The following is a 26,635-nucleotide window of genomic DNA, read 5'->3' on the forward strand; positions in this document are numbered from 1 at the left end:
AATTAAGTATATGCCAGTTAGAGTTTATAATTTGGCGAACAGTATTATCTAAGGTGGAATGTTTGGTTATGCAAACCAGTCTTTTGTTCTCTGGGGGTGGCTTAGGTCTAAGTAATGAATCCCGATCGTAGTATCGGGCTCGTTTGTATGAGTTCCTGACTAGTCTATGAGGATAGCCTCTATTCAGGAACTTCTGTCGCATGATGTTTGCTTGAAGGTCAAAGTCTGCTAAATTAGAACAGTTCCTTCTCACCCGGAGGAACTGAGAAAAAGGGATGCTTTCTCTCTGACAACGGGGATGAAAACTTTTAAAATGTAAGAGAGTATTCCTCGCTGTGGGCTTGACATAGAGATCAACTGCTAACTTGCCATTCTGGTGCTTAATAATGATGTCTAAGAATTCAACCTGGTTACTATCGAAATGAGCTGTAAATTTCAAATTTGTGTCCACCAAGTTGATCCATTCCAAAAACTCAGAGTGAGTCTTTCCCATTGGTCCAGATAAAAAAGATGTCGTCAATGTATCTGGACCAATGGGAAATGGATTCAAAAAATGGAGCTATCTCGTTGTGGATAGCTTTAGTTTCGAAGGCTGCCATGTAGATATTGGCGATGGACGGAGCAACTGAAGCCCCCATGCTGACGCCTCTCGTTTGACGATAGATTGTATCACCAAATTCTACAATGTTTTCCGACAGTACAATATGGAGAAGCTCCAGCAGAAATTCTTTGGGGCCAGGGATGTTGAAATGGTCAATAAACCAACTAGTGGCTGACAGAGCTTCCCGTTGGGGAATGCTACTGTACAACGCTTCCACGTCCATCGTTACTAGAAGATCTGTGCATGGGTTGAAAGATAGAGTTTCTATCTTTGATATCATGGAACCTGTATCCTTAATGTAGGAGATGATTTTCGGTATGTGTGGACGCAGAAATGAATCTACAAATTTGGATAAAGGTTCCGTATTGGTCCCTATTGTGGATACGATCGGCCTATAGGGGGGGTCAATGGTGTCTTTGTGGATTTTAGGCATCCCGTAGATGCATGCTGTTTTATGTTGATGGAAATTCAAGAAGTCAAATTCTTTTTGGTTAATGTCACCTGCAGATAGTGCCTCGATGGTCAGATTACGGATTTTTTTGGAAGTTGATATCAAGGGGTTACTTCTAATAGGGGTGTACGTGGTGGTATCTGCAAGCAAATTTTTCATTTTACGTTCATAGTCTTTGGTATCTATTAGAACGATTCCTCCACCTTTATCGCAACTCTTGATGACCACAGTATTATCCTGACGTAAAATTTTTAAGGAGTTTGATTCCTCTCTATTAAGGTTATAGATCGGTTTTGGAATAAAGCGAAGAGCTTTCTCAAGTTGTTGGAGGACCACTAGTTCGAACGTGGCAACTTCGGGGCCTAGTTGATCTAGAGAAGGATTAAAAGTCGATGGAAGAGATAATTGCCTTATTTCTTGAAGTTGTTCCGTATTATCTAACTGAGAAGCGAAAAATTTCTTGAGTCTAATTCTGCGAAAAAAGGAGATAATGTCTTTCTGAAATTCAAAGATGTCTAAATGGGAATGTGGGACAAAGGAGAGTCCTTTAGATAGAAGAGATTCTGTGTAGGGATCGATATTTCTGGAAGATAAATTAAAGATTGGGATCATATCCCTTGTCCCCAATATTGGCGGTTGCGTGTCTCGCGAATAAATTGGGGTTCCTGAGGCTGATGTTGTTGGTAAGACTGTTGGTGTTGGTGTGGGTGCTGTTGTTGGTGATGGGCCTGTTGGAAATTGCCTCTTGTCTGGTTCTGAAAATGAACTCTTTGTCGACCTCGTCGTGGGCCCCTGTTGGATAAAAAAGGCTGTTTAGGGCGAGGGCCGTTGTATTGGTTGAAGTTGTTTTCCTGGTCATAATAGTTTGACGGGCCTTCATTCTCTGAATCAGAGGAGTCAGTAAAGTTATTCACTCTCTGAGGAGTAGATCTCAACTCATCAACATAGTGGTTCTGTTTATAAAAGTCTGCCTTAAGGTAAGGATAAGTGCTTTCTAAGGTATAGAAGCGTTTGTCTTTAGTTAATTTATCGTTCTTCCGTTTGTTTAAATAAGCACAAAAAGACTCTAACTCTTTGTTGGCTTCCTCGATTTTCTTCATTGCCTCCTCTATGTTACCTGCATTTTTAAGTTTAGTTTCTAGGGTGTCAATTTCTTTCCTGATGTCGACAGCTAGTTCTTTTGCTGTCTCGATGATAAGGATCATCAAGTCCCTTGAGCACCTATTAGCAATGAGACTCCATTTTTCTAAAAAAGGCTTATGGTGAACAAAAAGTCCTGGTATATTCCGTACTCTTAGACCCATGGGGATAATGCCATTTTTAAGATACGCAAGCATGAATTCCCCATGTGCTTCCATGCGAGTCAATTTCTTTTTAAGTTCAATAAGATTGCGACTATCTTCATTGTTTGATATATTGGAAGCTCCCCCATTTATGGTGGTGATACTAGTTCCAACTAGAGAGGCAAACACCTCGTCTGAAAAACCAAAGGTTGGTAGTTGAGCCATGATGTGTGGCTGATAGGTTTATTAAAGGAATGACTGTTTGTAGAGGCTGAGGGCACGAGGCACTGGCACTACTAGGTAACACTTGTGATATAGCAAAAGACAGGCCCTACACAGACAGGCTGTGGGTAAACATTGAGAAATAAACAAGGACCCCCTGGGTATCGTAAATACACAGATTCCTAGGGCAGGGTAAAGACCAATGCGAGTATAAAATCCTAGGACATCCACAAAATAAGTGACCATACAAGCAGGACCAATAGAAAGAAAAAATTGTCAGGAGATAATGTGTGTATTTAAAAAAACACCATATATGTTTAATTATACATAAAAGATAAAAATCATATAGAGACTGATTCAATAAGTCAAACTATATGATACAATAAGACATTGACACGTTAAAAACAATTCTTTAACACAATAACTCGAAAGCATTCATTGAAAAACAATACACTTCTTAATAAAATTATAAATCCTAACTCATTGGACAATTATATACAAGCAGAAAATGTAAATAGAAACATCAGATATATCTATAACAATTTAATTCAATTGACTCGACGCGCGTTTCGGCAGTAGGAGAACTGCCTTCTTCAGGAGCCTTTGATTAAATTCTGTAAAAAGAATTTTTATTGAAAAAACATAGTTATATCTTGACATATACATATCTTTTAACAGTTTTAGTCTCTTTATCTACCAAAAAAATCCAGTAGTTCCTCACACAATGAAAATCATTTTTTTTATAAAAAAATTAAAAAAAACATTTCTATATCTCCTCTAAAGGTCCAGACATTTTAATTGGTCACTTAACGTCATATGTTAGACTGATATATGCAGAAAGTAGTGCGCACTCAGCTTGACTTCAACGGAGCTATTCTTATAGGTACTTTTAATGTTCATATGTATCAATCTTGAGTGATTACCTAATTGGAGATTCAAATATTCAATGCACATATATAATACATTTTGGTCTCACTTCCGGATATACACACATTAAGTCACTTAGATAGCTCAAAAGAACATTAATATTTTCGTCGTTAGATTAGAAGAATTTGCTAAAATTCACGGATAACAAAGTCATTTATAAAAATGATATCTAATTGTAGCCAAAATTTATAATGAGAACAGACTATATGATGAAACAAAATAGAAAGCAGCTTAAACTCAATGGGGCATTACAGACACAATTTGTATACGATACCATTGGGGTTAACAAGATATAGGTAATTAGTCCATATCCTTACATTAACACCAGCAAAAAAAGGGGTAGGTGGGAAAAAAGATTTTTGCTTTTATAGTTGAAAGATAAATGGATTCAAAGGACCAGTTACCTATTATTCTAACTGCTAACGTATATACTAAACTGTTCACACTGAGAAATCTTCTAGAAGTTGTATGTTTAAAGGGGGAAAATTACCTTTTTATTTTCAGTTGTTTATGTTCCAATATTGGTGGTCAAGACGAATCTTAAGATGCACAGGGCATAAAATAGGCTGAAACAATATAAATTTATGCAATGGCAAGCATTAGATGTTATCCTAAATCTTGGATCGTGTACATCAACTAATAATGCAACGTATCCTAGGGGTCGAGACGTCATAGTGTTACGAGAATAGATGAACATTTACCTTTAAAACCAAGCAAAAATGCCGACAGCAAGATGGTGCTGTTTCATTTGGAGAGCCGGGTTGGAATGCCGCTATTTTCAAAGTTTCTGCAAATAAATATCAGACGAACTCGAAGTAAATAAATAAAAAGTCATATCTGTGAGCTGGGGTAGTATTAATATCTTGAGTGTGGAGACAATTGTCACCTTAATTTAAGGGAGGTGGTGCAGACTTCAAGTGGGTTCGGATCAAGGCGATAGATCAGTGAAACTGCTTCGCCAGAACAAGATGTAAAGTCCACTACTGGCTGATCTTTAAAGAAAAATATCATTTCGTAAGGGGCCACATTTTGAGATTCAGACAGTTGCCAATATTAAAGCGGACATAATTCTCACCTTATAACAGTGTGAATATCGTGGACTGCAAAGTGGTGCAGTTCCAAATGGCGGGATTGCGGAGCTGCCTCGCCGAAAGTGATAAGTATTCCGCTTCTAATGAATCCTTAAAGACAGATATTTACATAAAGGGTCACATCTGACAGAAATACACGGTTCCTAATGTTTTCGAATGTGCTTACATCTCACCTTGTTAAAGTGCAAAATACACGGGCTGCAGGATGGTGCAGTTCCAGACGGCGAAATTGCGGAACTACTTCGCCGAAAAATGATGAGTATTCTGCTGCTATCGAGTCTTTAACAAAAAGGATAATTTACGTAAAGAGCCACATCCGTTAAAATTTGTACGGTTCTTAGCATATTAAAGTGGGCTTACGTCTCACCTTGATAAAATATAGATTTCTCGGGCTGCAAGATGGTGCAGTTCCAGGCGGCAGGACAGCGGTACGGCTTCTCCGGGGTAAATCGGTGTGCGCTCAATTACTGGCAACACTTTTAAATAGTGATTTAGGCGCGAAAAGAGAAAACGCGCAATCAGGTCTGGATGTAGTTGAAAGAGTGAGCGGACTATCCCGAGACCTCCGTCAGGATCCCGATTGAAAGATACCTTCTCTAAGATGGCGCCCAAAGGGCGTGAGGATATTAATCTATGCTGCCTAACTCTAAAGACACAAAACTAATGTGCTATAACGAAGAAACCGAGAGAGAGAATATCTCAATGAGGTCGCAAATACAAAAATCGCAAATAGATTGTACAGAAATAAAAAAATATCTAGTTAGATGTTTTAATACTAAAAAACGACATTTATTTACTACACCTATGGCATGATTTTTAATACCTAAAGCGGCAGCTATTTACACTTCGGTTAAGTCAATAATGTGACTCAACTTTCACATATAATTGTAAAATATATTTATTGTATGGACTAATAAACAAGGGGTGACTGAAGGCCATTATCTTATTTGGAGGGCCAGAAGACAATCTAGCTCTCTTAATATTTGTCTAATGGACTCAGTGTTAAACATATATGTTGGTTTACAGTGGGGATCAGAGGAGATCAGTGGAGGGCAGTAACAAAGTTCGGAACCATAACTTACATATTGTTACCTGATGTTATATGATTGCATTCTCCCACGGGATTTCAGCGTTTAATCCTGTTTTGAAGGTCCCCAAAGAAAAGATCCAGAACACCTCTCTTTTTTTCCTAATTTTTTCACCACCTTTACTGTCTGCGAGCCTAATTTTCTCTAAGATGCACCATCTGAAATCCTCTGGGCCATGATTGTGCTCTCTAAAGTGTTTAACTAGAGGTGCTACAGTTTTGTTAGTACGAATGGCTGAGCGGTGTTCCGTGAGTCTAGTTTGTATCTGTCTCGAGGTCTCCCCAACATATCCCAGTTGGCAAGGGCAAAGGATCAAATATATACAATTGGCTGTTTTACAATTCCATAGGCCTGTAGCTTTAAAATGGCAGCCATTGTGTACAAAAGATTCTCCGGAGATGATATTTTTACATGATTTACATGAGGAGCATCTAACAGTTCCTTTCATTGGGGAGTTATTATCAATTGATCTTTGGGAAAATTCAGAATTGACCTCTTTGGAGGAGAAACGAGAATGTACGATCAGATCCTTGAGATTTTTATTCCTTTTATGTGCATACAATGGTTTTTCCATTTTGACGTTGGTAGGGTTGGAATTAAGTATATGCCAGTTAGAGTTTATAATTTGGCGAACAGTATTATCTAAGGTGGAATGTTTGGTTATGCAAACCAGTCTTTTGTTCTCTGGGGGTGGCTTAGGTCTAAGTAATGAATCCCGATCGTAGTATCGGGCTCGTTTGTATGAGTTCCTGACTAGTCTATGAGGATAGCCTCTATTCAGGAACTTCTGTCGCATGATGTTTGCTTGAAGGTCAAAGTCTGCTAAATTAGAACAGTTCCTTCTCACCCGGAGGAACTGAGAAAAAGGGATGCTTTCTCTCTGACAACGGGGATGAAAACTTTTAAAATGTAAGAGAGTATTCCTCGCTGTGGGCTTGACATAGAGATCAACTGCTAACTTGCCATTCTGGTGCTTAATAATGATGTCTAAGAATTCAACCTGGTTACTATCGAAATGAGCTGTAAATTTCAAATTTGTGTCCACCAAGTTGATCCATTCCAAAAACTCACAGAGTGAGTCTTTCCCATTGGTCCAGATAAAAAAGATGTCGTCAATGTATCTGGACCAATGGGAAATGGATTCAAAAAATGGAGCTATCTCGTTGTGGATAGCTTTAGTTTCGAAGGCTGCCATGTAGATATTGGCGATGGACGGAGCAACTGAAGCCCCCATGCTGACGCCTCTCGTTTGACGATAGATTGTATCACCAAATTCTACAATGTTTTCCGACAGTACAATATGGAGAAGCTCCAGCAGAAATTCTTTGGGGCCAGGGATGTTGAAATGGTCAATAAACCAACTAGTGGCTGACAGAGCTTCCCGTTGGGGAATGCTACTGTACAACGCTTCCACGTCCATCGTTACTAGAAGATCTGTGCATGGGTTGAAAGATAGAGTTTCTATCTTTGATATCATGGAACCTGTATCCTTAATGTAGGAGATGATTTTCGGTATGTGTGGACGCAGAAATGAATCTACAAATTTGGATAAAGGTTCCGTATTGGTCCCTATTGTGGATACGATCGGCCTATAGGGGGGGTCAATGGTGTCTTTGTGGATTTTAGGCATCCCGTAGATGCATGCTGTTTTATGTTGATGGAAATTCAAGAAGTCAAATTCTTTTTGGTTAATGTCACCTGCAGATAGTGCCTCGATGGTCAGATTACGGATTTTTTTGGAAGTTGATATCAAGGGGTTACTTCTAATAGGGGTGTACGTGGTGGTATCTGCAAGCAAATTTTTCATTTTACGTTCATAGTCTTTGGTATCTATTAGAACGATTCCTCCACCTTTATCGCAACTCTTGATGACCACAGTATTATCCTGACGTAAAATTTTTAAGGAGTTTGATTCCTCTCTATTAAGGTTATAGATCGGTTTTGGAATAAAGCGAAGAGCTTTCTCAAGTTGTTGGAGGACCACTAGTTCGAACGTGGCAACTTCGGGGCCTAGTTGATCTAGAGAAGGATTAAAAGTCGATGGAAGAGATAATTGCCTTATTTCTTGAAGTTGTTCCGTATTATCTAACTGAGAAGCGAAAAATTTCTTGAGTCTAATTCTGCGAAAAAAGGAGATAATGTCTTTCTGAAATTCAAAGATGTCTAAATGGGAATGTGGGACAAAGGAGAGTCCTTTAGATAGAAGAGATTCTGTGTAGGGATCGATATTTCTGGAAGATAAATTAAAGATTGGGATCATATCCCTTGTCCCCAATATTGGCGGTTGCGTGTCTCGCGAATAAATTGGGGTTCCTGAGGCTGATGTTGTTGGTAAGACTGTTGGTGTTGGTGTGGGTGCTGCTGTTGGTGATGGGCCTGTTGGAAATTGCCTCTTGTCTGGTTCTGAAAATGAACTCTTTGTCGACCTCGTCGTGGGCCCCTGTTGGATAAAAAAGGCTGTTTAGGGCGAGGGCCGTTGTATTGGTTGAAGTTGTTTTCCTGGTCATAATAGTTTGACGGGCCTTCATTCTCTGAATCAGAGGAGTCAGTAAAGTTATTCACTCTCTGAGGAGTAGATCTCAACTCATCAACATAGTGGTTCTGTTTATAAAAGTCTGCCTTAAGGTAAGGATAAGTGCTTTCTAAGGTATAGAAGCGTTTGTCTTTAGTTAATTTATCGTTCTTCCGTTTGTTTAAATAAGCACAAAAAGACTCTAACTCTTTGTTGGCTTCCTCGATTTTCTTCATTGCCTCCTCTATGTTACCTGCATTTTTAAGTTTAGTTTCTAGGGTGTCAATTTCTTTCCTGATGTCGACAGCTAGTTCTTTTGCTGTCTCGATGATAAGGATCATCAAGTCCCTTGAGCACCTATTAGCAATGAGACTCCATTTTTCTAAAAAAGGCTTATGGTGAACAAAAAGTCCTGGTATATTCCGTACTCTTAGACCCATGGGGATAATGCCATTTTTAAGATACGCAAGCATGAATTCCCCATGTGCTTCCATGCGAGTCAATTTCTTTTTAAGTTCAATAAGATTGCGACTATCTTCATTGTTTGATATATTGGAAGCTCCCCCATTTATGGTGGTGATACTAGTTCCAACTAGAGAGGCAAACACCTCGTCTGAAAAACCAAAGGTTGGTAGTTGAGCCATGATGTGTGGCTGATAGGTTTATTAAAGGAATGACTGTTTGTAGAGGCTGAGGGCACGAGGCACTGGCACTACTAGGTAACACTTGTGATATAGCAAAAGACAGGCCCTACACAGACAGGCTGTGGGTAAACATTGAGAAATAAACAAGGACCCCCTGGGTATCGTAAATACACAGATTCCTAGGGCAGGGTAAAGACCAATGCGAGTATAAAATCCTAGGACATCCACAAAATAAGTGACCATACAAGCAGGACCAATAGAAAGAAAAAATTGTCAGGAGATAATGTGTGTATTTAAAAAAACACCATATATGTTTAATTATACATAAAAGATAAAAATCATATAGAGACTGATTCAATAAGTCAAACTATATGATACAATAAGACATTGACACGTTAAAAACAATTCTTTAACACAATAACTCGAAAGCATTCATTGAAAAACAATACACTTCTTAATAAAATTATAAATCCTAACTCATTGGACAATTATATACAAGCAGAAAATGTAAATAGAAACATCAGATATATCTATAACAATTTAATTCAATTGACTCGACGCGCGTTTCGGCAGTAGGAGAACTGCCTTCTTCAGGAGCCTTTGATTAAATTCTGTAAAAAGAATTTTTATTGAAAAAACATAGTTATATCTTGACATATACATATCTTTTAACAGTTTTAGTCTCTTTATCTACCAAAAAAATCCAGTAGTTCCTCACACAATGAAAATCATTTTTTTTATAAAAAAATTAAAAAAAACATTTCTATATCTCCTCTAAAGGTCCAGACATTTTAATTGGTCACTTAACGTCATATGTTAGACTGATATATGCAGAAAGTAGTGCGCACTCAGCTTGACTTCAACGGAGCTATTCTTATAGGTACTTTTAATGTTCATATGTATCAATCTTGAGTGATTACCTAATTGGAGATTCAAATATTCAATGCACATATATAATACATTTTGGTCTCACTTCCGGATATACACACATTAAGTCACTTAGATAGCTCAAAAGAACATTAATATTTTCGTCGTTAGATTAGAAGAATTTGCTAAAATTCACGGATAACAAAGTCATTTATAAAAATGATATCTAATTGTAGCCAAAATTTATAATGAGAACAGACTATATGATGAAACAAAATAGAAAGCAGCTTAAACTCAATGGGGCATTACAGACACAATTTGTATACGATACCATTGGGGTTAACAAGATATAGGTAATTAGTCCATATCCTTACATTAACACCAGCAAAAAAAGGGGTAGGTGGGAAAAAAGATTTTTGCTTTTATAGTTGAAAGATAAATGGATTCAAAGGACCAGTTACCTATTATTCTAACTGCTAACGTATATACTAAACTGTTCACACTGAGAAATCTTCTAGAAGTTGTATGTTTAAAGGGGGAAAATTACCTTTTTATTTTCAGTTGTTTATGTTCCAATATTGGTGGTCAAGACGAATCTTAAGATGCACAGGGCATAAAATAGGCTGAAACAATATAAATTTATGCAATGGCAAGCATTAGATGTTATCCTAAATCTTGGATCGTGTACATCAACTAATAATGCAACGTATCCTAGGGGTCTGTCCTGTCTGTGGGTGGCGGTGGGTCTGTCCTGTCTGTGGGTGGCGGTGGGTCTGTCCTGTCTGTGGGTGGCGGTGGGTCTGTCCTGTCTGTGGGTGGCGGTGGGTCTGTCCTGTCTGTGGGTGGCGGTGGGTCTGTCCTGTCTGTGGGTGGCGGTGGGTCTGTCCTGTCTGTGGGTGGCAGTGGGTCTGTCCTGCCTGTGGGTGGCGGTGGGTCTGTCCTGTCTGTGGGTGGCAGTGGGTCTGTCCTGTCTGTCTGTCCTGTCTGTGGGTCTGTCCTCTCTGTGGGTGGCGGTGGGTCTGTCCTCTCTGTGGGTGGCGGTGGGTCTGTCCTCTCTGTGGGTGGCGGTGGGTCTGTCCTGTCTGTGGGTGGCAGTGGGTCTGTCCTGTCTGTGGGTGGCAGTGGGTCTGTCCTGTCTGTGGGTGGCAGTGGGTCTGTCCTGTCTGTGGGTGGCAGTGGGTCTGTCCTGTCTGTGGGTGGCAGTGGGTCTGTCCTGTCTGTGGGTGGCAGTGGGTCTGTCCTGTCTGTGGGTGGCGGTGGGTCTGTCCTGTCTGTGGGTGGCGGTGGGTCTGTCCTGTCTGTGGGTGGCGGTGGGTCTGTCCTGTCTGTGGGTGGCGGTGGGTCTGTCCTGTCTGTGGGTGTTGGTGGGTCTGTCCTGTCTGTGGGTGGCGGTGGGTCTGTCCTGTCTGTGGGTGGCAGTGGGGTTGTCCTGTCTGTGGGCGGCAGTGGGTCTGTCCTGTTTATGGGTGGCAGTGGGTCTGCCCTGTCTGTGGGTGGCAGAGGGTTTGTCCTGTCTCTGGGTGGCAGTGGGTTTAGTGGGTGGCAGTGGGTTTGTCCTGTCTGTGGGTGGCAGTGGGTTTGGGTCTGTCCTGTCTGTGGGTGGCAGTGGGTCTGCCCTGTCTGTGGGTGGCAGTGGGTCTGCCCTGTCTGTGGGTGGCAGTGGGTCTGCCCTGTCTGTGGGTGGCAGTGGGTCTGCCCTGTCTGTGGGTGGCAGTGGGTCTGCCCTGTCTGTGGGTGGCAGTGGGTCTGCCCTGTCTGTGGGTGGCAGTGGGTCTGTCCTGTCTGTGGGTGGCAGTGGGTCTGTCCTGCCTGTGGGTGGCAGTGGGTTTCTCCCTTCCGCTGGTGGCACTGGGGTGGTTCTGCCGAGGGCACTGACTCTCCAAGCTTCTGATGGGTGGCACCGGAGCTCTCGCCAGCTCCAGCCGAGCTGTGATTGGCCGGCCACTGCTGCAGGGGGATGCAGATACGAGGGATGCTCTGGCGATGAGGGGACCCTGGACCGGCCCCGAAAGAATCACTGGAGGCAGCACACGAGGCACCCCCCCCCCCCCAGACTGCAGAAAGGGACTCTCCTCCTGCGGGGGCGGCACATGTGACCCACCCCCCTACACTGAAGGGGGCGGCTCTCCTCATGTGGGGGACACACATTGCCGAGTCATCCCGAGGAGACGTGCCACCACAGGAGGTGCTCCTGCCCTGTACTCCTGCGCTGTATGCCCTGTACTCCTGCGCTGTATGCCCTGTACTCCTGCGCTGTATGCCCTGTACTCTCCTGCGCTGTACTCTCCTGCGCTGTATGCCCTGTACTCCTGCGCTGTATGCCCTGTACTCCTGCTCTGTACTCTCCTGCGCTGCATGCCCTGTACTGCGCTGTATGCCCTGTACTCCTGCGCTGTATGCCCTGTATTCCTGCCCTGTACTCTCCTGCGCTGTATGCCCTGTACTCCTGCACTGTACTCTCCTGCGCTGTATGCCCTGTACTCTCCTGCGCTGTATGCCCTGTACTCTCCTGCGCTGTATGCCCTGTACTCTCCTGCACTGTATGCCCTGTACTCCTGCACTGTACTCTCCTGCGCTGTATGCCCTGTACTCTCCTGCGCTGTATGCCCTGTACTCTCCTGCGCTGTATGCCCTGTACTCATGCGCTGTATGCCCGGTACTCCTGCGCTGTATGCCCTGTACTCCTGCGCTGTACTCTCCTGCGCTGTATGCCCTGTACTCCTGCGCTGTATGCCCTGTACTCCTGCCCTGTACTCTCCTGCGCTGCATGCCCTGTACTGTCCTGCGCTGTATGCCCTGTACTTCTGCGCTCTTGGTGCTGTACTCACCTGTGCTGCGTGCCCTGTACTCTCCTGCGCTGCATGCCCTGTACTCTCCTGCGCTGCATGCCCTGTACTCCTGCGCTTTACTCTCCTGCGCTGTATGCCCTGTACTCTCCTGCGCTGTATGCCCTGTACTCTCCTGCGCTGTATGCCCTGTACTCTCCTGCGCTGTATGCCCTGTACTCTCCTGCGCTGTATGGCCTGTACTCTCCTGCGCTGTATGCCCTGTACTCTCCTGCGCTGTATGCCCTGTACTTCTGCGTTCTTGGTGCTGTACTCACCTGCGCTGCGTGCCCTGTACTCTCCTGCGCTGCATGCCCTGTACTCTCCTGCATGCCCTGTACTCCTGCGCTTTACTCTCCTGCGCTGCATGCCCTGTACTCCTGCGCTTTACTCTCCTGCTCTGTATGCCCTGTACTCTCCTGCGCTGTATGCCCTGTACTCTCCTGCGCTGTATGCCCTGTACTCTCCTGCGCTGTATGCCCTGTACTCTCCTGCGCTGTATGCCCTGTACTCTCCTGCGCTGTATGCCCTGTACTCTCCTGCGCTGTATGCCCTGTACTCTCCTGCGCTGTATGCCCTGTACTCCTGCACTGTACTCTCCTGCGCTGTATGCCCTGTACTCCTGCGCTGTATGCCCTGTACTCCTGCGCTGTATGCCCTGTACTCCTGCGCTGTACTCTCCTGCGCTGTATGCCCTGTACTCTCCTGCGCTGTATGCCCTGTACTCTCCTGCGCTGTATGCCCTGTACTCTCCTGCGCTGTATGCCCTGTGCTCTCCTGCGCTGTATGCCCTGTGCTCTCCTGCGCTGTATGCCCTGTACTCCTGCGCTGTACTCTCCTGCGCTGTATGCCCTGTACTCCTGCGCTGTACTCTCCTGCGCTGTATGCCCTGTACTCCTGCGCTGTATGCCCTGTACTGTCCTGCACTGTATGCCCTGTACTTCTGCGCTCTAGGTGCTGTACTCACCTGTGCTGTATGCCCTGTACTCTCCTGCGCTGCATGCCCTGTACTCTCCTGCGCTGCATGCCCTGTACTCTCCTGCGCTGCATGCCCTGTACTGTCCTGCGCTGCATGCCCTGTACTTCTGCGCTCTAGGTGCTGTACTCTCCTGCGCTGCATGCCCTGTACTGTCCTGCGCTGTATGCCCTGTACTTCTGCGCTCTAGGTGCTGTACTCACCTGTGCTGTATGCCCTGTACTCTCCTGCGCTGTACTCTCCTGCGCTGTATGCCCTGTACTCCTGCGCTGTATTCACCTGTGCTGTATGCCCTGAAAACACTCCTGCGCTGTATGCCCTGTACTGTCCTGCGCTGTACTCTCCTGCGCTGTATGCCCTGTACTGCGCTGTACTCTCCTGCGCTGTATGCCCTGTACTGTCCTGCGCTGTACCCTCCTGCGTTGTATGCCCTGTACTCCTGCGCTGTACTCTCCTGCGCTGTACTTTCCTGCGCTGTTGGCGGCAGGGAACCCCTTGTTTACAGGAAGCAGCACGAGAAAGGCGCTCGGTTGTTGGCACATGTCAGGGGGTCGCAGTGCTGGACCGGGGCATGTAGCAGCTTCTTTGGCATTTTCTATTCACACCTCCAGTGCAGGCTCCTTCCCAAGCGAACCCCAAAATCGAGAGCCTGGAGCAGAGCGTTCTGGAGCCAGATATTATTTTTTTATTATTATTTATGCATTTTTATATAGCGCGGACTTTACCCGAAGGCGTCAGAGCGCTAAGCAAACGTTAAGTTACATGAGGTAAAGTGACAATTGTGAGCAAACAAAATACATGAGGTAGCAAAAAGTGCACAGAAGGACAAAGTAAAAAGTGTGCAGGTTACAAGAGAAAACAAAGTAGAAGTAGAGGTATAATACTGCAATATGTGCTAGACACTCAGGCTCAAGAACAAACGTTACGTAGGCACTGGTGGCACTTGTGCAAGTATCAGAGGCAAACAAAATGTGAGAAGTAGCAAACCGTGTGTTACAAGGGAAAGTGACGTGTGCAAGTTACAAAAAGGTACCAAACACAGGTAGAAGGATAATGCCGCAATAAATGGCAAACACTCCAACCACAAGAACACACTGGGAAGGCACTTCCATAGTCATGGAGAGTAGAATTTTCAGTAATGGGAGGTCTTCCTTCAGATAATAGAGGACGTGGATTACTTTTGGAGGTGTCTTTGGAGGAGGAGAACTTTGAGGTCCCTTTTGAAGGCCTGGGAGGAGGTGGTGGTCCGGAGCTGAGGCGGGAGTGAGTTCCAGATTCTCACTGCGCTGCCTGAAAAGGATTGGGCCATCGATCTCTCTTTCTTGAAAGTGGGAGGTTCAAGCTGTAGATTTTCCGCATTTCGTGAAGGTCTAGAGCCTCCAGAGAGGTTCAGTTTATTCGCCAGGTAGCGAGGAGAGGAGGAGTGCAAGGCTTTGTGGGTGATACAAGCAGTCTTGTAGATAGCTCTAGCCTCGAAGGGGAGCCAGCGAAGGGTGGATAACATCAGTGTGATATGATCGCTTCTTTTGGCCCCATAAATGAAACGAGCTGCTGAATGGAGAACAGATTTAAGGGGGGACAGGTGGGATTTGGGGAGGCCAGTAAGAAAAGAATTGCAGTCTCGTCTGGAGAGGACCAGTGATTGCACCAGGGTTATAAGGTCCTGCTCCGGGAAGAAGCGACGGATTCCCCAAAGAAGGCGCAGTTGTTATCGAGCAGACTTTGCAATGGAATTGATGTGGGAGATTAGATTGAGTTTTTTTTATCGAGAATGACACCAAGGGATTTTGCGCTGTCGACAATGATGGGTTTATTGTTTAGTAGATTCATCTGATCCATCTATGATTGCACCGGGGGAGGAGAGAGTGAGGAGAAGAGGAGGAATTCAGTTTGAGGGATTCAGAATCAATTGATGAGTTGACATCCAGTTTTGAATGGAGTAGAGCTTAGGATGGAGAGATCGTGAGTGGATGCAACCTTGAGGTAGAGTTGAGTGTCGTCTGCGTAGAGATGATAGTGGATCCCGGATTTACGTAGGAGATTTTCCAGTGGTTCTAAATGGAGATTGAACAATGTGGGTGCAAGTATAGAGCCTTGGGGAACACCTTAACCCACCGCCACAGGAGATGAAAGACTGTCCTCTATTTTGATCATTTGGGATCTATCAGAGGAACGAAGCAAACCATTTAAGCACAGTGCCCTCCATGCCCATTGTCTGTTGAAGAATGTTGAGGAGGGTGTTATGATTGACAGTGTCAAAGGCTGCAGAAAGGTCAAAGAGAATTAGAAGACAGGACTGATCTAGGACTCTGCACCCCCAGGGTGCGCCAGACACCGGATCTCTGACTGCACCACCAGGATGCACCAGACCCCGGATCTAGGACTGCACCCCCAGGGTGCACCAGATGCCGGATCTCTGACTTTGCACCCTCAGGGTGCACCAGACCCCGTATCTAGGACTCTGCACCCTCAGGGTGCACCAGACCCTGGATCTAGGACTCTGCACCCCCAGGGTGCGCCAGACCCCGGATCTGGGACTCTGCCACCTCAGGGTGCAACAGACCCCGGATCTGGGACTCTGCACCCTCAGGGTGCGCCAGACCCCGGATCTAGGACTCTGCACCCTCAGGGTGCACCAGACCCCGGATCTGTGACTCTGCACCTCCAAGGAGCCTCAGGCTCGCCAGCTGACCCTCCCCGCCCTCTGACGGTACCGGACCCTACAGGCGAAAGAGCCACTGTTCTATTGGTGCTTGAACCGGACCAGCGTCTTGTGCAGGCAATGGGGTCGGGGTGGGAGCCCTCCTCGGTACTCTTGGCGCCAGGAGACTCTAGGACCTGCGTTGTACGCGCTGTAGGCTTCTGTTCCCTCCGGCACTGGTGCATGTTCATCCAATGGTGGCGGGAGGGGCTCCTATTCTGTGGCTTTGGAGTTGGACTCGAGTTGCAACTTAGTGTTTCACGATGCAAGTCCCAAGTCTGGGGCAATGACCTAAAGTCGACCATATTCTCAATAGTGACTTTTTTAGAGACCGACAAGCGTTCAGTAGGTGGGGTCTGTACCCTCGCCCCAAGCCCTGCTTACTGCGCTATCCACTGCCCTTTGAGGGACCAGGCAGCTGCTGGTGAGCCTGGGTAGACTCTGGCTCCCTGTACAGGGTGCTTCTGTTGTATCCGGCGCTGCTGGTGAGCCCGGGTAGACTCTGGCTCCCTGTACCGGGTGCTTCTGTTGTATCCGGTGCTGCTGGTGGTCCTGGGTGGACTCTGGCTCACTCTGCCGGGTGCTTCTGTTGTATCCGGCGCTGCTGGTGGTCCTGGGTGGACTCTGGCTCACTGTGCCGGGTGCTTCTGTTGCATCTGGCACTTCTGGTCTTCCTCTGGTGGACTCTGGCTCCCTGTGCCGGGTGCTTCTGTTGTACCCGGCACTGCTGGTGGTCCTGGGTGGACTCTGGCTCACTGTGCCGGGTGCTTCTGTTGTATCTGGCACTGCTGGTCTTCCTCTGGTGGACTCTGGCTCCCTGTGCCGGGGTGCTTCTGTTGCACCCGGCACTGCTGGTGGTCCTGGGTGGACTCTGGCTCACTGTGCCGGGTGCTTCTGTTGTATCTGGCACTGCTGGTCTTCCTCTGGTGGACTCTGGCTCCCTGTGCCGGGTGCTTCTGTTGTACCCGGCACTGCTGGTGGTCCTGGGAGGACTCTGGCTCACTGTGCAGGGTGCTTCTGTTGTATCTGGCACTGCTTGTCTTCCTCTGGTGGACTCTGGCTCCCTGTGCCGGGGTGCTTCTGTTGTACCCGGCACTGCTGGTGGGCCTGGGTGGACTCTTGCTCACTGTGCCGGATGCTTCTGTTGTATCTGGCACTGCTGGTGGTCCTCTGGTGGACTCTGGCTCACTGTGCCGGGTGCTTCTGTTGTATCTGGCACTGCTGGTGGTCCTCTGGTGGACTCTGGCTGCCTGTGCCGGGTGCTTCTATTGTACCCGGCACTGCTGGTGGTCCTGGGTGGACTCTGGCTCACTGTGCCGGGTGCTTCTGTTGTATCTGGCACTGCTGGTGGTCCTCTGGTGGACTCTGGCTCCCTGTGCCGGGTGCTTCTGTTGTATCCGGCACTGCTGGTGGTCCTCAGGTGGACTCTGGCTCACTGTGCCGGGTGCTTCTGTTGTATCTGGCACTGCTGGTCTTCCTCTGGTGGACTCTGGCTCCCTGTGCCGGGGTGCTTCTGTTGTACCCAGCACTGCTGGTGGTCCTGGGTGGACTCTGGCTCCCTGTGCCGGGTGCTTCTATTGTACCCGGCACCTGTCGGTGGTCCTAAGTGGACTCTGCTCCCTGTGCCGGGTGCTTCTGTTGTATCCGGCACTGCTGGTGGTCCTCTGGTGGACTCTGGCTCCCTGTGCCGGGTGCTTCTGTTGTATCTGGCACTGCTGGTGGTCCTCTGGTGGACTCTGGCTCCCTGTGCCGGGTGCTTCTGTTGTATCCGGCACTGCTGGTGGTCCTCAGGTGGACTCTGGCTCATTGTGTTGTGGTGCTTCTGTTGTATCCGGCACTGCTGGTGGTCCTCTGGTGGACTCTGGCTCCCTGTGCCGGGTGCTTCTGTTGTATCTGGCACTGCTGGTGGTCCTCTGGTGGACTCTGGCTCCCTGTGCTGGGTGCTTCTGTTGTATCTGGCACTGCTGGTGGTCCTCTGGTGGACTCTGGCTGCCTGTGCCGGGTGCTTCTATTGTACCTGGCACTGCTGGTGGTCCTCTGGTGGACTCTGGCTCACTGTGCCGGGTGCTTCTATTGTACCCGGCACTGCTGGTGGTCCTGGGTGGACTCTGGCTCACTGTGCCGGGTGCTTCTGTTGTATCCGGCACTGCTGGTGGTCCTCAGGTGGACTCTGGCTCATTGTGTTGTGGTGCTACTGTTGTACCCGGCACTGCTGGTGGTCCTGGGTGGACTCTGGCTCCCTGTTCCGGGTGCTTCTGTTGTATCTGGCACTGCTGGTGGTCCTCTGGTGGACTCTGGCTCCCTGTGGATTGGTTCTCCAGTTGTACCCGGCACTGCTGGTCAATCATTCAGGGTACTTGTATAGCGCACTACATACCCGTGAGGGTCTCAAGGCGCCGGGGGTAGGGGGGAGTACTGCTACTGATCAAAGAGCCAGGTCATGAGTAGTCTTCTGAAGGCCAGAAGGTCTGGGGTCTGTCGTAGGTTGGTGGGGAGGGTGTTCCAGGTCTTGGCGGCAAGGTGGGAGAAGATCTGCCCCCGGCTGTCGTTATTAGGATGCGGGGGACAGCAGCGAGGTCGGCAGAGCGGAGCTTGCGGGTGGGGGTGTGGAAGCTGAGTCGTCTGTTGAGGTACGTTGGGCCGGTGTCGTGGATGGCTTTGTGTGCGTGGATGCGGAGCTTGAAAGTTATCCTCTTGTTGTCGGGGAGCCAGTGTAGGTCTCTCAGGTGTGGTGTGATGTGACTGCAGCGGGGGATGTCGAGGATCAGACGTGCCGAGGTGTTTTGGATGCGTTGCAGCCGTCCCAGGAGTTTGGCCGATGCTCCTGCATAGAGGGTGTTACCGTAGTCCAGCCTGCTGGTGACGAGGGCCTGGGTGACTATTCTTGTTTCAGTTTACTTGAAAATCCTACGTATCTGGAGGATGTTGAAGCAGGAGGAGGAGACGGCGTTGACCTGTTTAGTCATGGTGAGGGTGGAGTAGAGGATGACTCCTAGGTTGCATGCGTGGTTGGTGGGAGTTGGAGCAGTTCCCAGTGAGGTCGGCCACCAGGAGTCGTCCCAGGCCGAAGGAGTGGACCCAAGGATGAGGACTTCCGTTTTGTCAGAGTTCAGCTTTAGTCGGCTGTTCCTCATCCATTTGGCGACGTCCTTCATTCCTTTGTGGAGGTTGGTTTTGGCGATGTGGGGGTCCTTGGTGAGGGAGATGATCAGCTGGGTGTCGTCGGCGTAGGAGATGATGTTGAGGTCGTGTTGACTGGCGACATGGGCGAGGGTGCCATGTAGATGTTGAACAGCGTCGGGCTGAGGGACGAGTCTGGGGTAAGCCGCAGATGATCTCGGTGGCCTTGGAGTGGAAGGGGGGAGGCGGACGCTCTGAGTTCTGTCGGGAGGAAGGATGTGGTCCAGTCTAAGGCCTTCCCTTGGATTCTGGCGCGGTGTAGGCGTGTGTGTAGGGTGCGGTGGCAGATAGGTCCAGGAGGATGAGGGCTGCTGTTTCTCCGTTGTCTAGCAGGGTCCTGCTGTCAACTGTAGCGGCGATGAGGGTGGTTTCGGTGCTGCTGGTGGTCCTGGGTGGACTCTGGCTCCCTCTGCCGGGTGCTTCTGTTGTACCCGGCACTGCTGGTGAGCCTGGGTGGACTCTGCTCCCTGTGGATTGGTGCTCCAGTTGTATCCGGCACTGCTGGTGAGCCTGGTTGGACTCTGGCTCCCTGTGCCGGGTGCTCCAGTTGTACCCGGCACTGCTGGTGGTCCTCTGGTGAACTCTGGCCCCCTGTACCAGGTGCTCCAGTTGTATCCGGCACTGCTGGTGGTCCTCTGGTGGACTCTGGCTCCAGTGCCTGCACCCCCTTCCCCGTACAGAGTAACCCGGCTCTAGATGCTGGAGCTCGTGCTCCCGCTGCCCTATGATTTGCGGAGAGTTCATGTTTGCGCTTGTCTGATGCCTCCCCCCGGCACTGGCTCTGATGTCACGAGATGGAAGGCCTTGGGCTTCTGATGAAAGGGGCAACGAGCCCACATCACTCGTGTCAGGTTATCACTGTGAGGGCCACGCAATCTGTTCGCGATGTTACTTACCTCTTATCAGCACCTGATGACATTGCATCAGTACATGACCATTCCCTATGTGTCCACTCTTCTGTCCTCGTGACTACACCACAGACCAACCCATCCAGCAGGACTCTGTCTCTCTGTGGGCTGGCACTGGTGACACAGCTCCCGGTGCCAGCTCCCGGTGCCAGCTCCTTCTCGCTGCTGCGTGCCGCTTACCTCCAGCTGTGTAGCTTTTCATTCCAGTCCCGTCACTTCTGTTTTAGGTTGGTTGAGGTCATGGGGTGGAGGGGGAGCAGAGGGAGATGGTCCATTGACTCTCTGATGCTCTGTTTCAGCTTCAGTGAGAGGTGCTAGGCTGTTTGGTGGTCGGAGGGGCTGTGATGGTGAAGTGGACGATGGCATGTGCTTTCCAGGTGAGTTTGTGACGTGGCTGAAATGGACTGTTGCTGGCCATGAAAATGTGTCTGAGTATGCCCTGCGATGTGTGTGGAGTAGGTCACTAGTTGGGTGAGGCTGAGAGAGTTCATGCTTTGGAGGAGGTTGTCGGTGTTGGTGTCGTCAAGGTGGAAATGGAGGTCTACAAGCGCTGGAGTCGATGGCGAGCGGTGCAATGAAATTGGAGATGGCGTTGCAGAAGCTGGGGCACGGTCCTGGAGGAGAGTGTGCCTGATGGTTTTGTCGTCGGTGTGGAGTTGGAAGTTGCGATTGTCCATCTCCAACTATTCAACAGCGTCCCAAGTTTGCCAACCTCTCAGCCTCTGAAATCATCATCACCCCCTCCCAGGAACTCTGACACCCTGGGGGACTTCTTCTGACAAGAGCTCCAAATTTCATTGCCCAACCCACTGCTGCCGGCATCTCTCATCGCTTCCATAGAGGCAAAACCTATCCACCTGGGACAAGCTCAACACTAAAAACACCCCCGCCATCATGAACTCTGGCCACTCGAAGCACCAACCACATCTTCAACCATGGGAGCACGAGAATCCGCAACAAACTCCCCACCTTCAACGCATCTATTGCCACAGCCATCGTCAAACCTCTCCTGAAGAAACCGTCTGCCAACCCCAGCGAACTCAAAACTTCCTGCCCATCTTTTTTTTTTTTGCAGAGTTTTATATAGCGCGAACTAGACCCGAACTGAATCAGGTATCCGAGCGCTTTACATAGCACCAGTTACGTTACATGAGGACACGCATTAATTTTTTAGGCACGGGGAGATTAAGTGATTTGCCCAGGATCACAGGAGGTTTTTGGCGTCGTTACCGAGACTCGAACCCAGATTCCGAGGTAGAGCGCCCTAGCCGTTAGGCCAACCCCTCTCCCCATCTTCCCATCTCTCTACTCCCCTATCCTGTCCAAGTCCTCTAAAAAACCATCAACCGCCAACTCATGCAATACCTGGAGAATGACTACGTTCTCTCTATATCTCAGTCTGAATTCCGCACCAACCACAGCTAAACCTTCATCACTGCCACAGACTACACCGGAGCCCTCCTCAACCGAGGAGAAACTGCAGCCTTGATCCTCCTCGACCTCTCAGCAGCATTTGACACCGTATCCCACCACACCCTTCTCAAGAGACCCCACCGGAGCCCTCCTCAACCGAGGAGAAACTGCAGCCTTGATCCTCCTCGACCTCTGCAGCATTTGACACCGTAACCCACCACACCCTTCTCAAGAGACCCCACCACACTGGAATCCAAGGAGATCCTCAGATGGATTGCCTCCTTACTCACAGAGAATCTGTTTGCCTCCCTACAACTCTGAACACAAAAGCAACATCTGCGGTGGCTTCTGCCTCATTTCCACCCTGTTCAACACAAGCATGACCCCCTGGGTGGCTGGCATGTAAGGAGGGCGTTGGGGACAAAAATAAGAGTAAGAAATAAGTAAAAAATCAATAATTCCACTTATCTTCCTGTTGCGACTTCTTCCTCGATCTGATCTTCTCCAGGCAAGCTCCAGCGGGGACCCAGGAAACTGCACTAACCAATCCTGGTGCTGCTCTCAAGAAACGTGAAAGAAGCCCCGGGATTGGAAGGAGCGGCCGAGGACACGAGCCCTTTGCTCTCTCTAACCCAGCGGCTTAAGACAGCTGGGAGAGATTTAAAAATGTGCTTCTGTCTGGCTGTCGCAAGACAGCTGGCCAAAAAAACACGCACATTCAAACTTAAAAGTGCCCTGCCCATCACTGCTTTCTGCTGCTGCCTGACTGGCAGCAGTAGAAATCAGAAAGGCCCCCCCAAGTACTGCTCGGGGCGGGGCTTCGAAAAATAAATTGATAATAAATGACATTTACCATTTTCTTTTTCCATCTCTGGGCCATCAGATGGGTGCGCGCCCCTCCAATGTGCGGGCACAGGGGGGTGCGCCAGGGTGTAGGTTAGGGTTATGGATAGGTAGGGGTGAGGGTCAGGGGTGGGACTAGGGTCACGGAGAGGACTAGGGCTGGGGTCACGGAGAGGACTAGGGCTGGGGTCACGGAGAGGACTAGGGCTGGGGTCACGGAGAGGACTAGGGCTGGGGTCACGGAGAGGACTAGGGCTGGGGTCACGGAGAGGACTAGGGCTGGGGTCACGGAGAGGACTAGGGCTGGGGTCACGGAGAGGACTAGGGCTGGGGTCACGGAGAGGACTGGGGCTGGGGTCACGGAGAGGACTAGGGCTGGGGTCACGGAGAGGGCTGGGGTCACGGAGAGGACTAGGGCTTGGGTCACGGAGAGGACTAGGGCTTGGGTCACGGAGAGGACTAGGGCTGGGGTCACGGAGAGGACTAGGGCTGGGGTCACGGAGAGGACTAGGGCTGGGGTCACGGAGAGGACCAGGGCTGGGGTCACGGAGAGGACTAGGGCTGGGGTCACGGAGAGGACCAGGGCTGGGGTCACGGAGAGGACCAGGGCTGGGGTCACGGAGAGGACCAGGGCTGGGGTCACGGAGAGGACCAGGGCTGGGGTCACGGAGAGGACCAGGGCTGGGGTCACGGAGAGGACCAGGGCTGGGGTCACGGAGAGGACCAGGGCTGGGGTCACGGAGAGGACCAGGGCTGGGGTCACGGAGAGGACCAGGGCTGGGGGCACGGAGAGGACCAGGGCTGGGGGCACGGAGAGGACCAGGGCTGGGGGCACGGAGAGGACCAGGGCTGGGGGCACGGAGAGGACCAGGGCTGGGGGCACGGAGAGGACCAGGGCTGGGGTCACGGAGAGGACCAGGGCTGGGGTCACGGAGAGGACCAGGGCTGGGGTCACGGAGAGGACCAGGGCTGGGGTCACGGAGAGGACCAGTGCTGGGGTTACGGAGAGGACATGGGCTGGGGTTACGGAGAGGACATGGGCTGGGGTTACGGAGGGGACTAGGGCTGGGGTCACGGAGGGGACTAGGGCTGGGGTCACGGAGGGGACTAGGGCTGGGGTCACGGAGGGGACTAGGGCTGGGGTCACGGAGGGGACTAGGGCTTGGGTCTAGGGTCACGGAGAGGACTAGGGTCACGGAGAGGACTAGGGCTGGGGTCACTGAGAGGAGGACTAGGGCTGGGGTCACGGATAGGACTAGGGCTGGGGTCACGGATAGGACTAGGGCTGGGGTCACGGATAGGACTAGGGCTGGGGTCACGGATAGGACTAGGGCGGGCTGGGCTGGGGTCACGGATAGGACTAGGGCTGGGGTCACGGAGAGGACCAGGGCTGGGGTCACGGAGAGGACCAGGGCTGGGGTCACGGAGAGGACCAGGGCTGGGGTCACGGAGAGGACTAGTGCTGGGGTTACGGAGGGGACTAGGGCTGGGGTCACGGAGGGGGCTGGGGTCACGGATGGGACTAGGGCTGGGGTCTAGGGTCACGGAGAGGACTAGGGTCACGGAGAGGACTAGGGCTGGGGTCACGGAGAGGACTAGGGCTGGGGTCACGGAGAGGACTAGGGCTGGGGTCACGGAGAGGACTAGGGCTGGGGTCACGGAGAGGAGGACTAGGGCTGGGGTCACGGATAGGACTAGGGCTGGGGTCACGGATAGGACTAGGGCTGGGGTCACGGATAGGACTAAGGCGGGCTGGGCTGGGGTCACGGATAGGACTAGGGCTGGGGTCACGGATAGGACTAGGGCTGGGGTCACGGATAGGACTAGGGCTGGGGTCACGGATAGGACTAGGGCTGGGGTCACGGATAGGACTAGGGCGGGGGTCACGGATAGGACTAGGGCGGGGGTCACGGATAGGACTAGGGCGGGGGTCACGGATAGGACTAGGGCGGGGTCACGGATAGGACTAGGGTTACGGATAAGACTAGGGTTCGGGTTAAGAATGGGCATCGGCTAAGGGTTAGTCTCGAGGACAGGACAAGGGCTGGGGTCACTCTTAGGATGAAGCGGCCAGGTCGTTCTTGAAACAAATGTGAAACAATGTCGCGCGAATATTTTTTATTTAAATGCCTGGTTCATTTTTAGGAACCGCAAATGCGAAGGGGGTGGGTGGGTGGAAGGGGGCGGCCGGAAGTGGTGGGCATGGCCCATGGCTGTTCTTCCTTTGGGTACAGGGCCCCCTCCAACACTGCGGGGCCCTCCTTGGGGCGGGCTCTCATTGGCTTGGTGTGGGGGGCAGGTCTTATTCCTTGACAGGGGGCCCTTTGGTTACAGGGCCCAGTCCAGGGGCGGGCCCTCATTGGCTTGGTGTAGGGGGGGCTTCTGTGTGGGGCCATGCCGGGGGCCTCATGTGTTGGGGGTGCACTGTCTGTGGGCCCTGTATCTTGGCCCTTGACGGGGGGCCCTGTGTGCGCTGCTGGGTGTCTCGGACCCGGGACCCTTGCCACCCAGGGCGAGGTTCCCTCAAGATGCGCCTAGTAGCCTAGCCTGCCGCCCTTCAGGGCGCTGTGCCCCTTCCCCTGGGTGTGAGAATGAGGGAATGTCCTTTCTCTTGTTGTGGTGACCTCTGCCCCCTGCAGCTGGTGACGACACTCCCTGACGTGGGCAGCGTGGACTCTGCCCCCTGTGTGACCGGTGCCTCTTGTGCAAGCGCCTGTGAGGCTGCCAGGCGTGCCCCGGGCACTCCTTATAGAGTAGAGGCCGGCCCTCACTCACTCACTCCCTCGCCATGCTCTGCCTCGGCCTCTACGTGCCCCTGGCACACGGGTGCCAGCCAGAGTTCCAGTACTTCGAGTCCAAGAGGCTTCCCTCGGAGCTCAAGTCCATCTTCAAACTCAGCCTCTTGGTGCCCGCGCAGGAGGTGACGACCTACCGCCAGTGGCGAGAGGTGGGTGGCAGGAGAGGTGCCCCGGTGGTAGTCTCAAGGGGTGACGACCTACCGCCAGTGGCGAGAGGTGGGTGGCAGGAGAGGTGCCATGGTGGGGTCTTGGAGGCGATAACCTACCACCAGTGGCCAGAGGTGGGTGGGATGAGTATTTGCTGTGACTCTGGAGGTGGTTTGTCCATTTTACAGTGAGGGCAGGTATGCAGGCAGTGCGGCATGTTACACTGGGGGGCAGGGAGTGTTGGATGCCTTGTCCATGTTACCCCAGGGGCAGGGAGTGTTGGATGGCTTGTCCATGTTACACCGGGGGGCAGGGAGCGTTGGATGGCTTGTCCATGTTACCCCCGGGGCAGGGAGTGTTGGCGGCTTGTCCATGTTACCCCGGGGGCAGGGAGTGTTGGATGGTTTGTCCATGTTACCCCGGGGGCAGGAAGTGTTGGGCTGCTTGTCCGTTACCCCGGGGGCAGGGAGTGTTGGGCGGCTTGTCCATGTTACCCTGGGGGCAGGGAGTGTTGGGCGGCTTGTCCATGTTACCCCTGCTGCAGGGAGTGTTGGATGGCTTGTCCATGTTACCCCAGGGGCAGGGAGTGTTGGATGGCTTGTCCATGTTACACCGGGGGGCAGGGAGCGTTGGATGGCTTGTCCATGTTACCCCGGGGGCAGGGAGTGTTGGGCGGCTTGTCCATGTTACCCCTGCTGCAGGGAGTGTTGGATGGCTTGTCCATGTTACCCCTGCTGCAGGGAGTGTTGGGCGGCTTGTCCATGTTACCCCCGGGGCAGGGAGTATTGGGTGGCTTGTCCATGTTACCCCCGGGGCAGGGAGTGTTGGGGGGCTTGTCCATGTTACCCCCGGGGCAGGGAGTGTTGGGGGGCTTGTCCATGTTACCCCGGACGCAGGATGTGTTGGACGTCTTGTCCATATTACCCCGGATGCAGTGAGTGTTGGGGGGCTTGTCCATGTTACCCCGGGGGCAGGGAGTGTTTGGCGGCTTGTCCATGTTACCCCGGGGCAGGGAGTGTTGGGCGGCTTGTCCATGTTACCCCTGCTGCAGGGAGTGTTGGATGGCTTGTCCATGTTACCCCTGCTGCAGGGAGTGTTGGATGGCTTGTCCATGTTACCCCTGCTGCAGGGAGTGTTGGATGGCTTGTCCATGTTACC

The 26,635-nt window shown here is 50.5% G+C and overlaps 1 protein-coding gene across 4 annotated transcripts in view; it reads left to right on the plus strand.

Annotated features, from left to right (window-relative positions):
• Positions 1–26,635, plus strand: part of SLC25A25 (solute carrier family 25 member 25) — a 100,427-nt gene that overhangs the window by 14,166 nt on the left and 59,626 nt on the right. The window contains exon 1 of one of the 4 annotated variants that reach the window (XM_078646680.1): positions 25,229–25,479. The exons of 2 other annotated variants lie outside the window; for them this stretch is intronic. In XM_078646680.1, coding sequence (XP_078502806.1) covers positions 25,321–25,479 — 159 coding nt within the window. In that variant the 5' untranslated portion in view covers positions 25,229–25,320. Of the gene's footprint in view, positions 1–25,228; positions 25,480–26,635 lie in introns of those variants that run through there. One more of the 4 variants, XM_078646678.1, reaches the window with a different exon arrangement.

This window comes from Lissotriton helveticus, chromosome 5_2 (assembly GCF_964261635.1).
Source record: "Lissotriton helveticus chromosome 5_2, aLisHel1.1, whole genome shotgun sequence".
Lineage (NCBI taxonomy): Eukaryota > Metazoa > Chordata > Amphibia > Caudata > Salamandridae > Lissotriton > Lissotriton helveticus.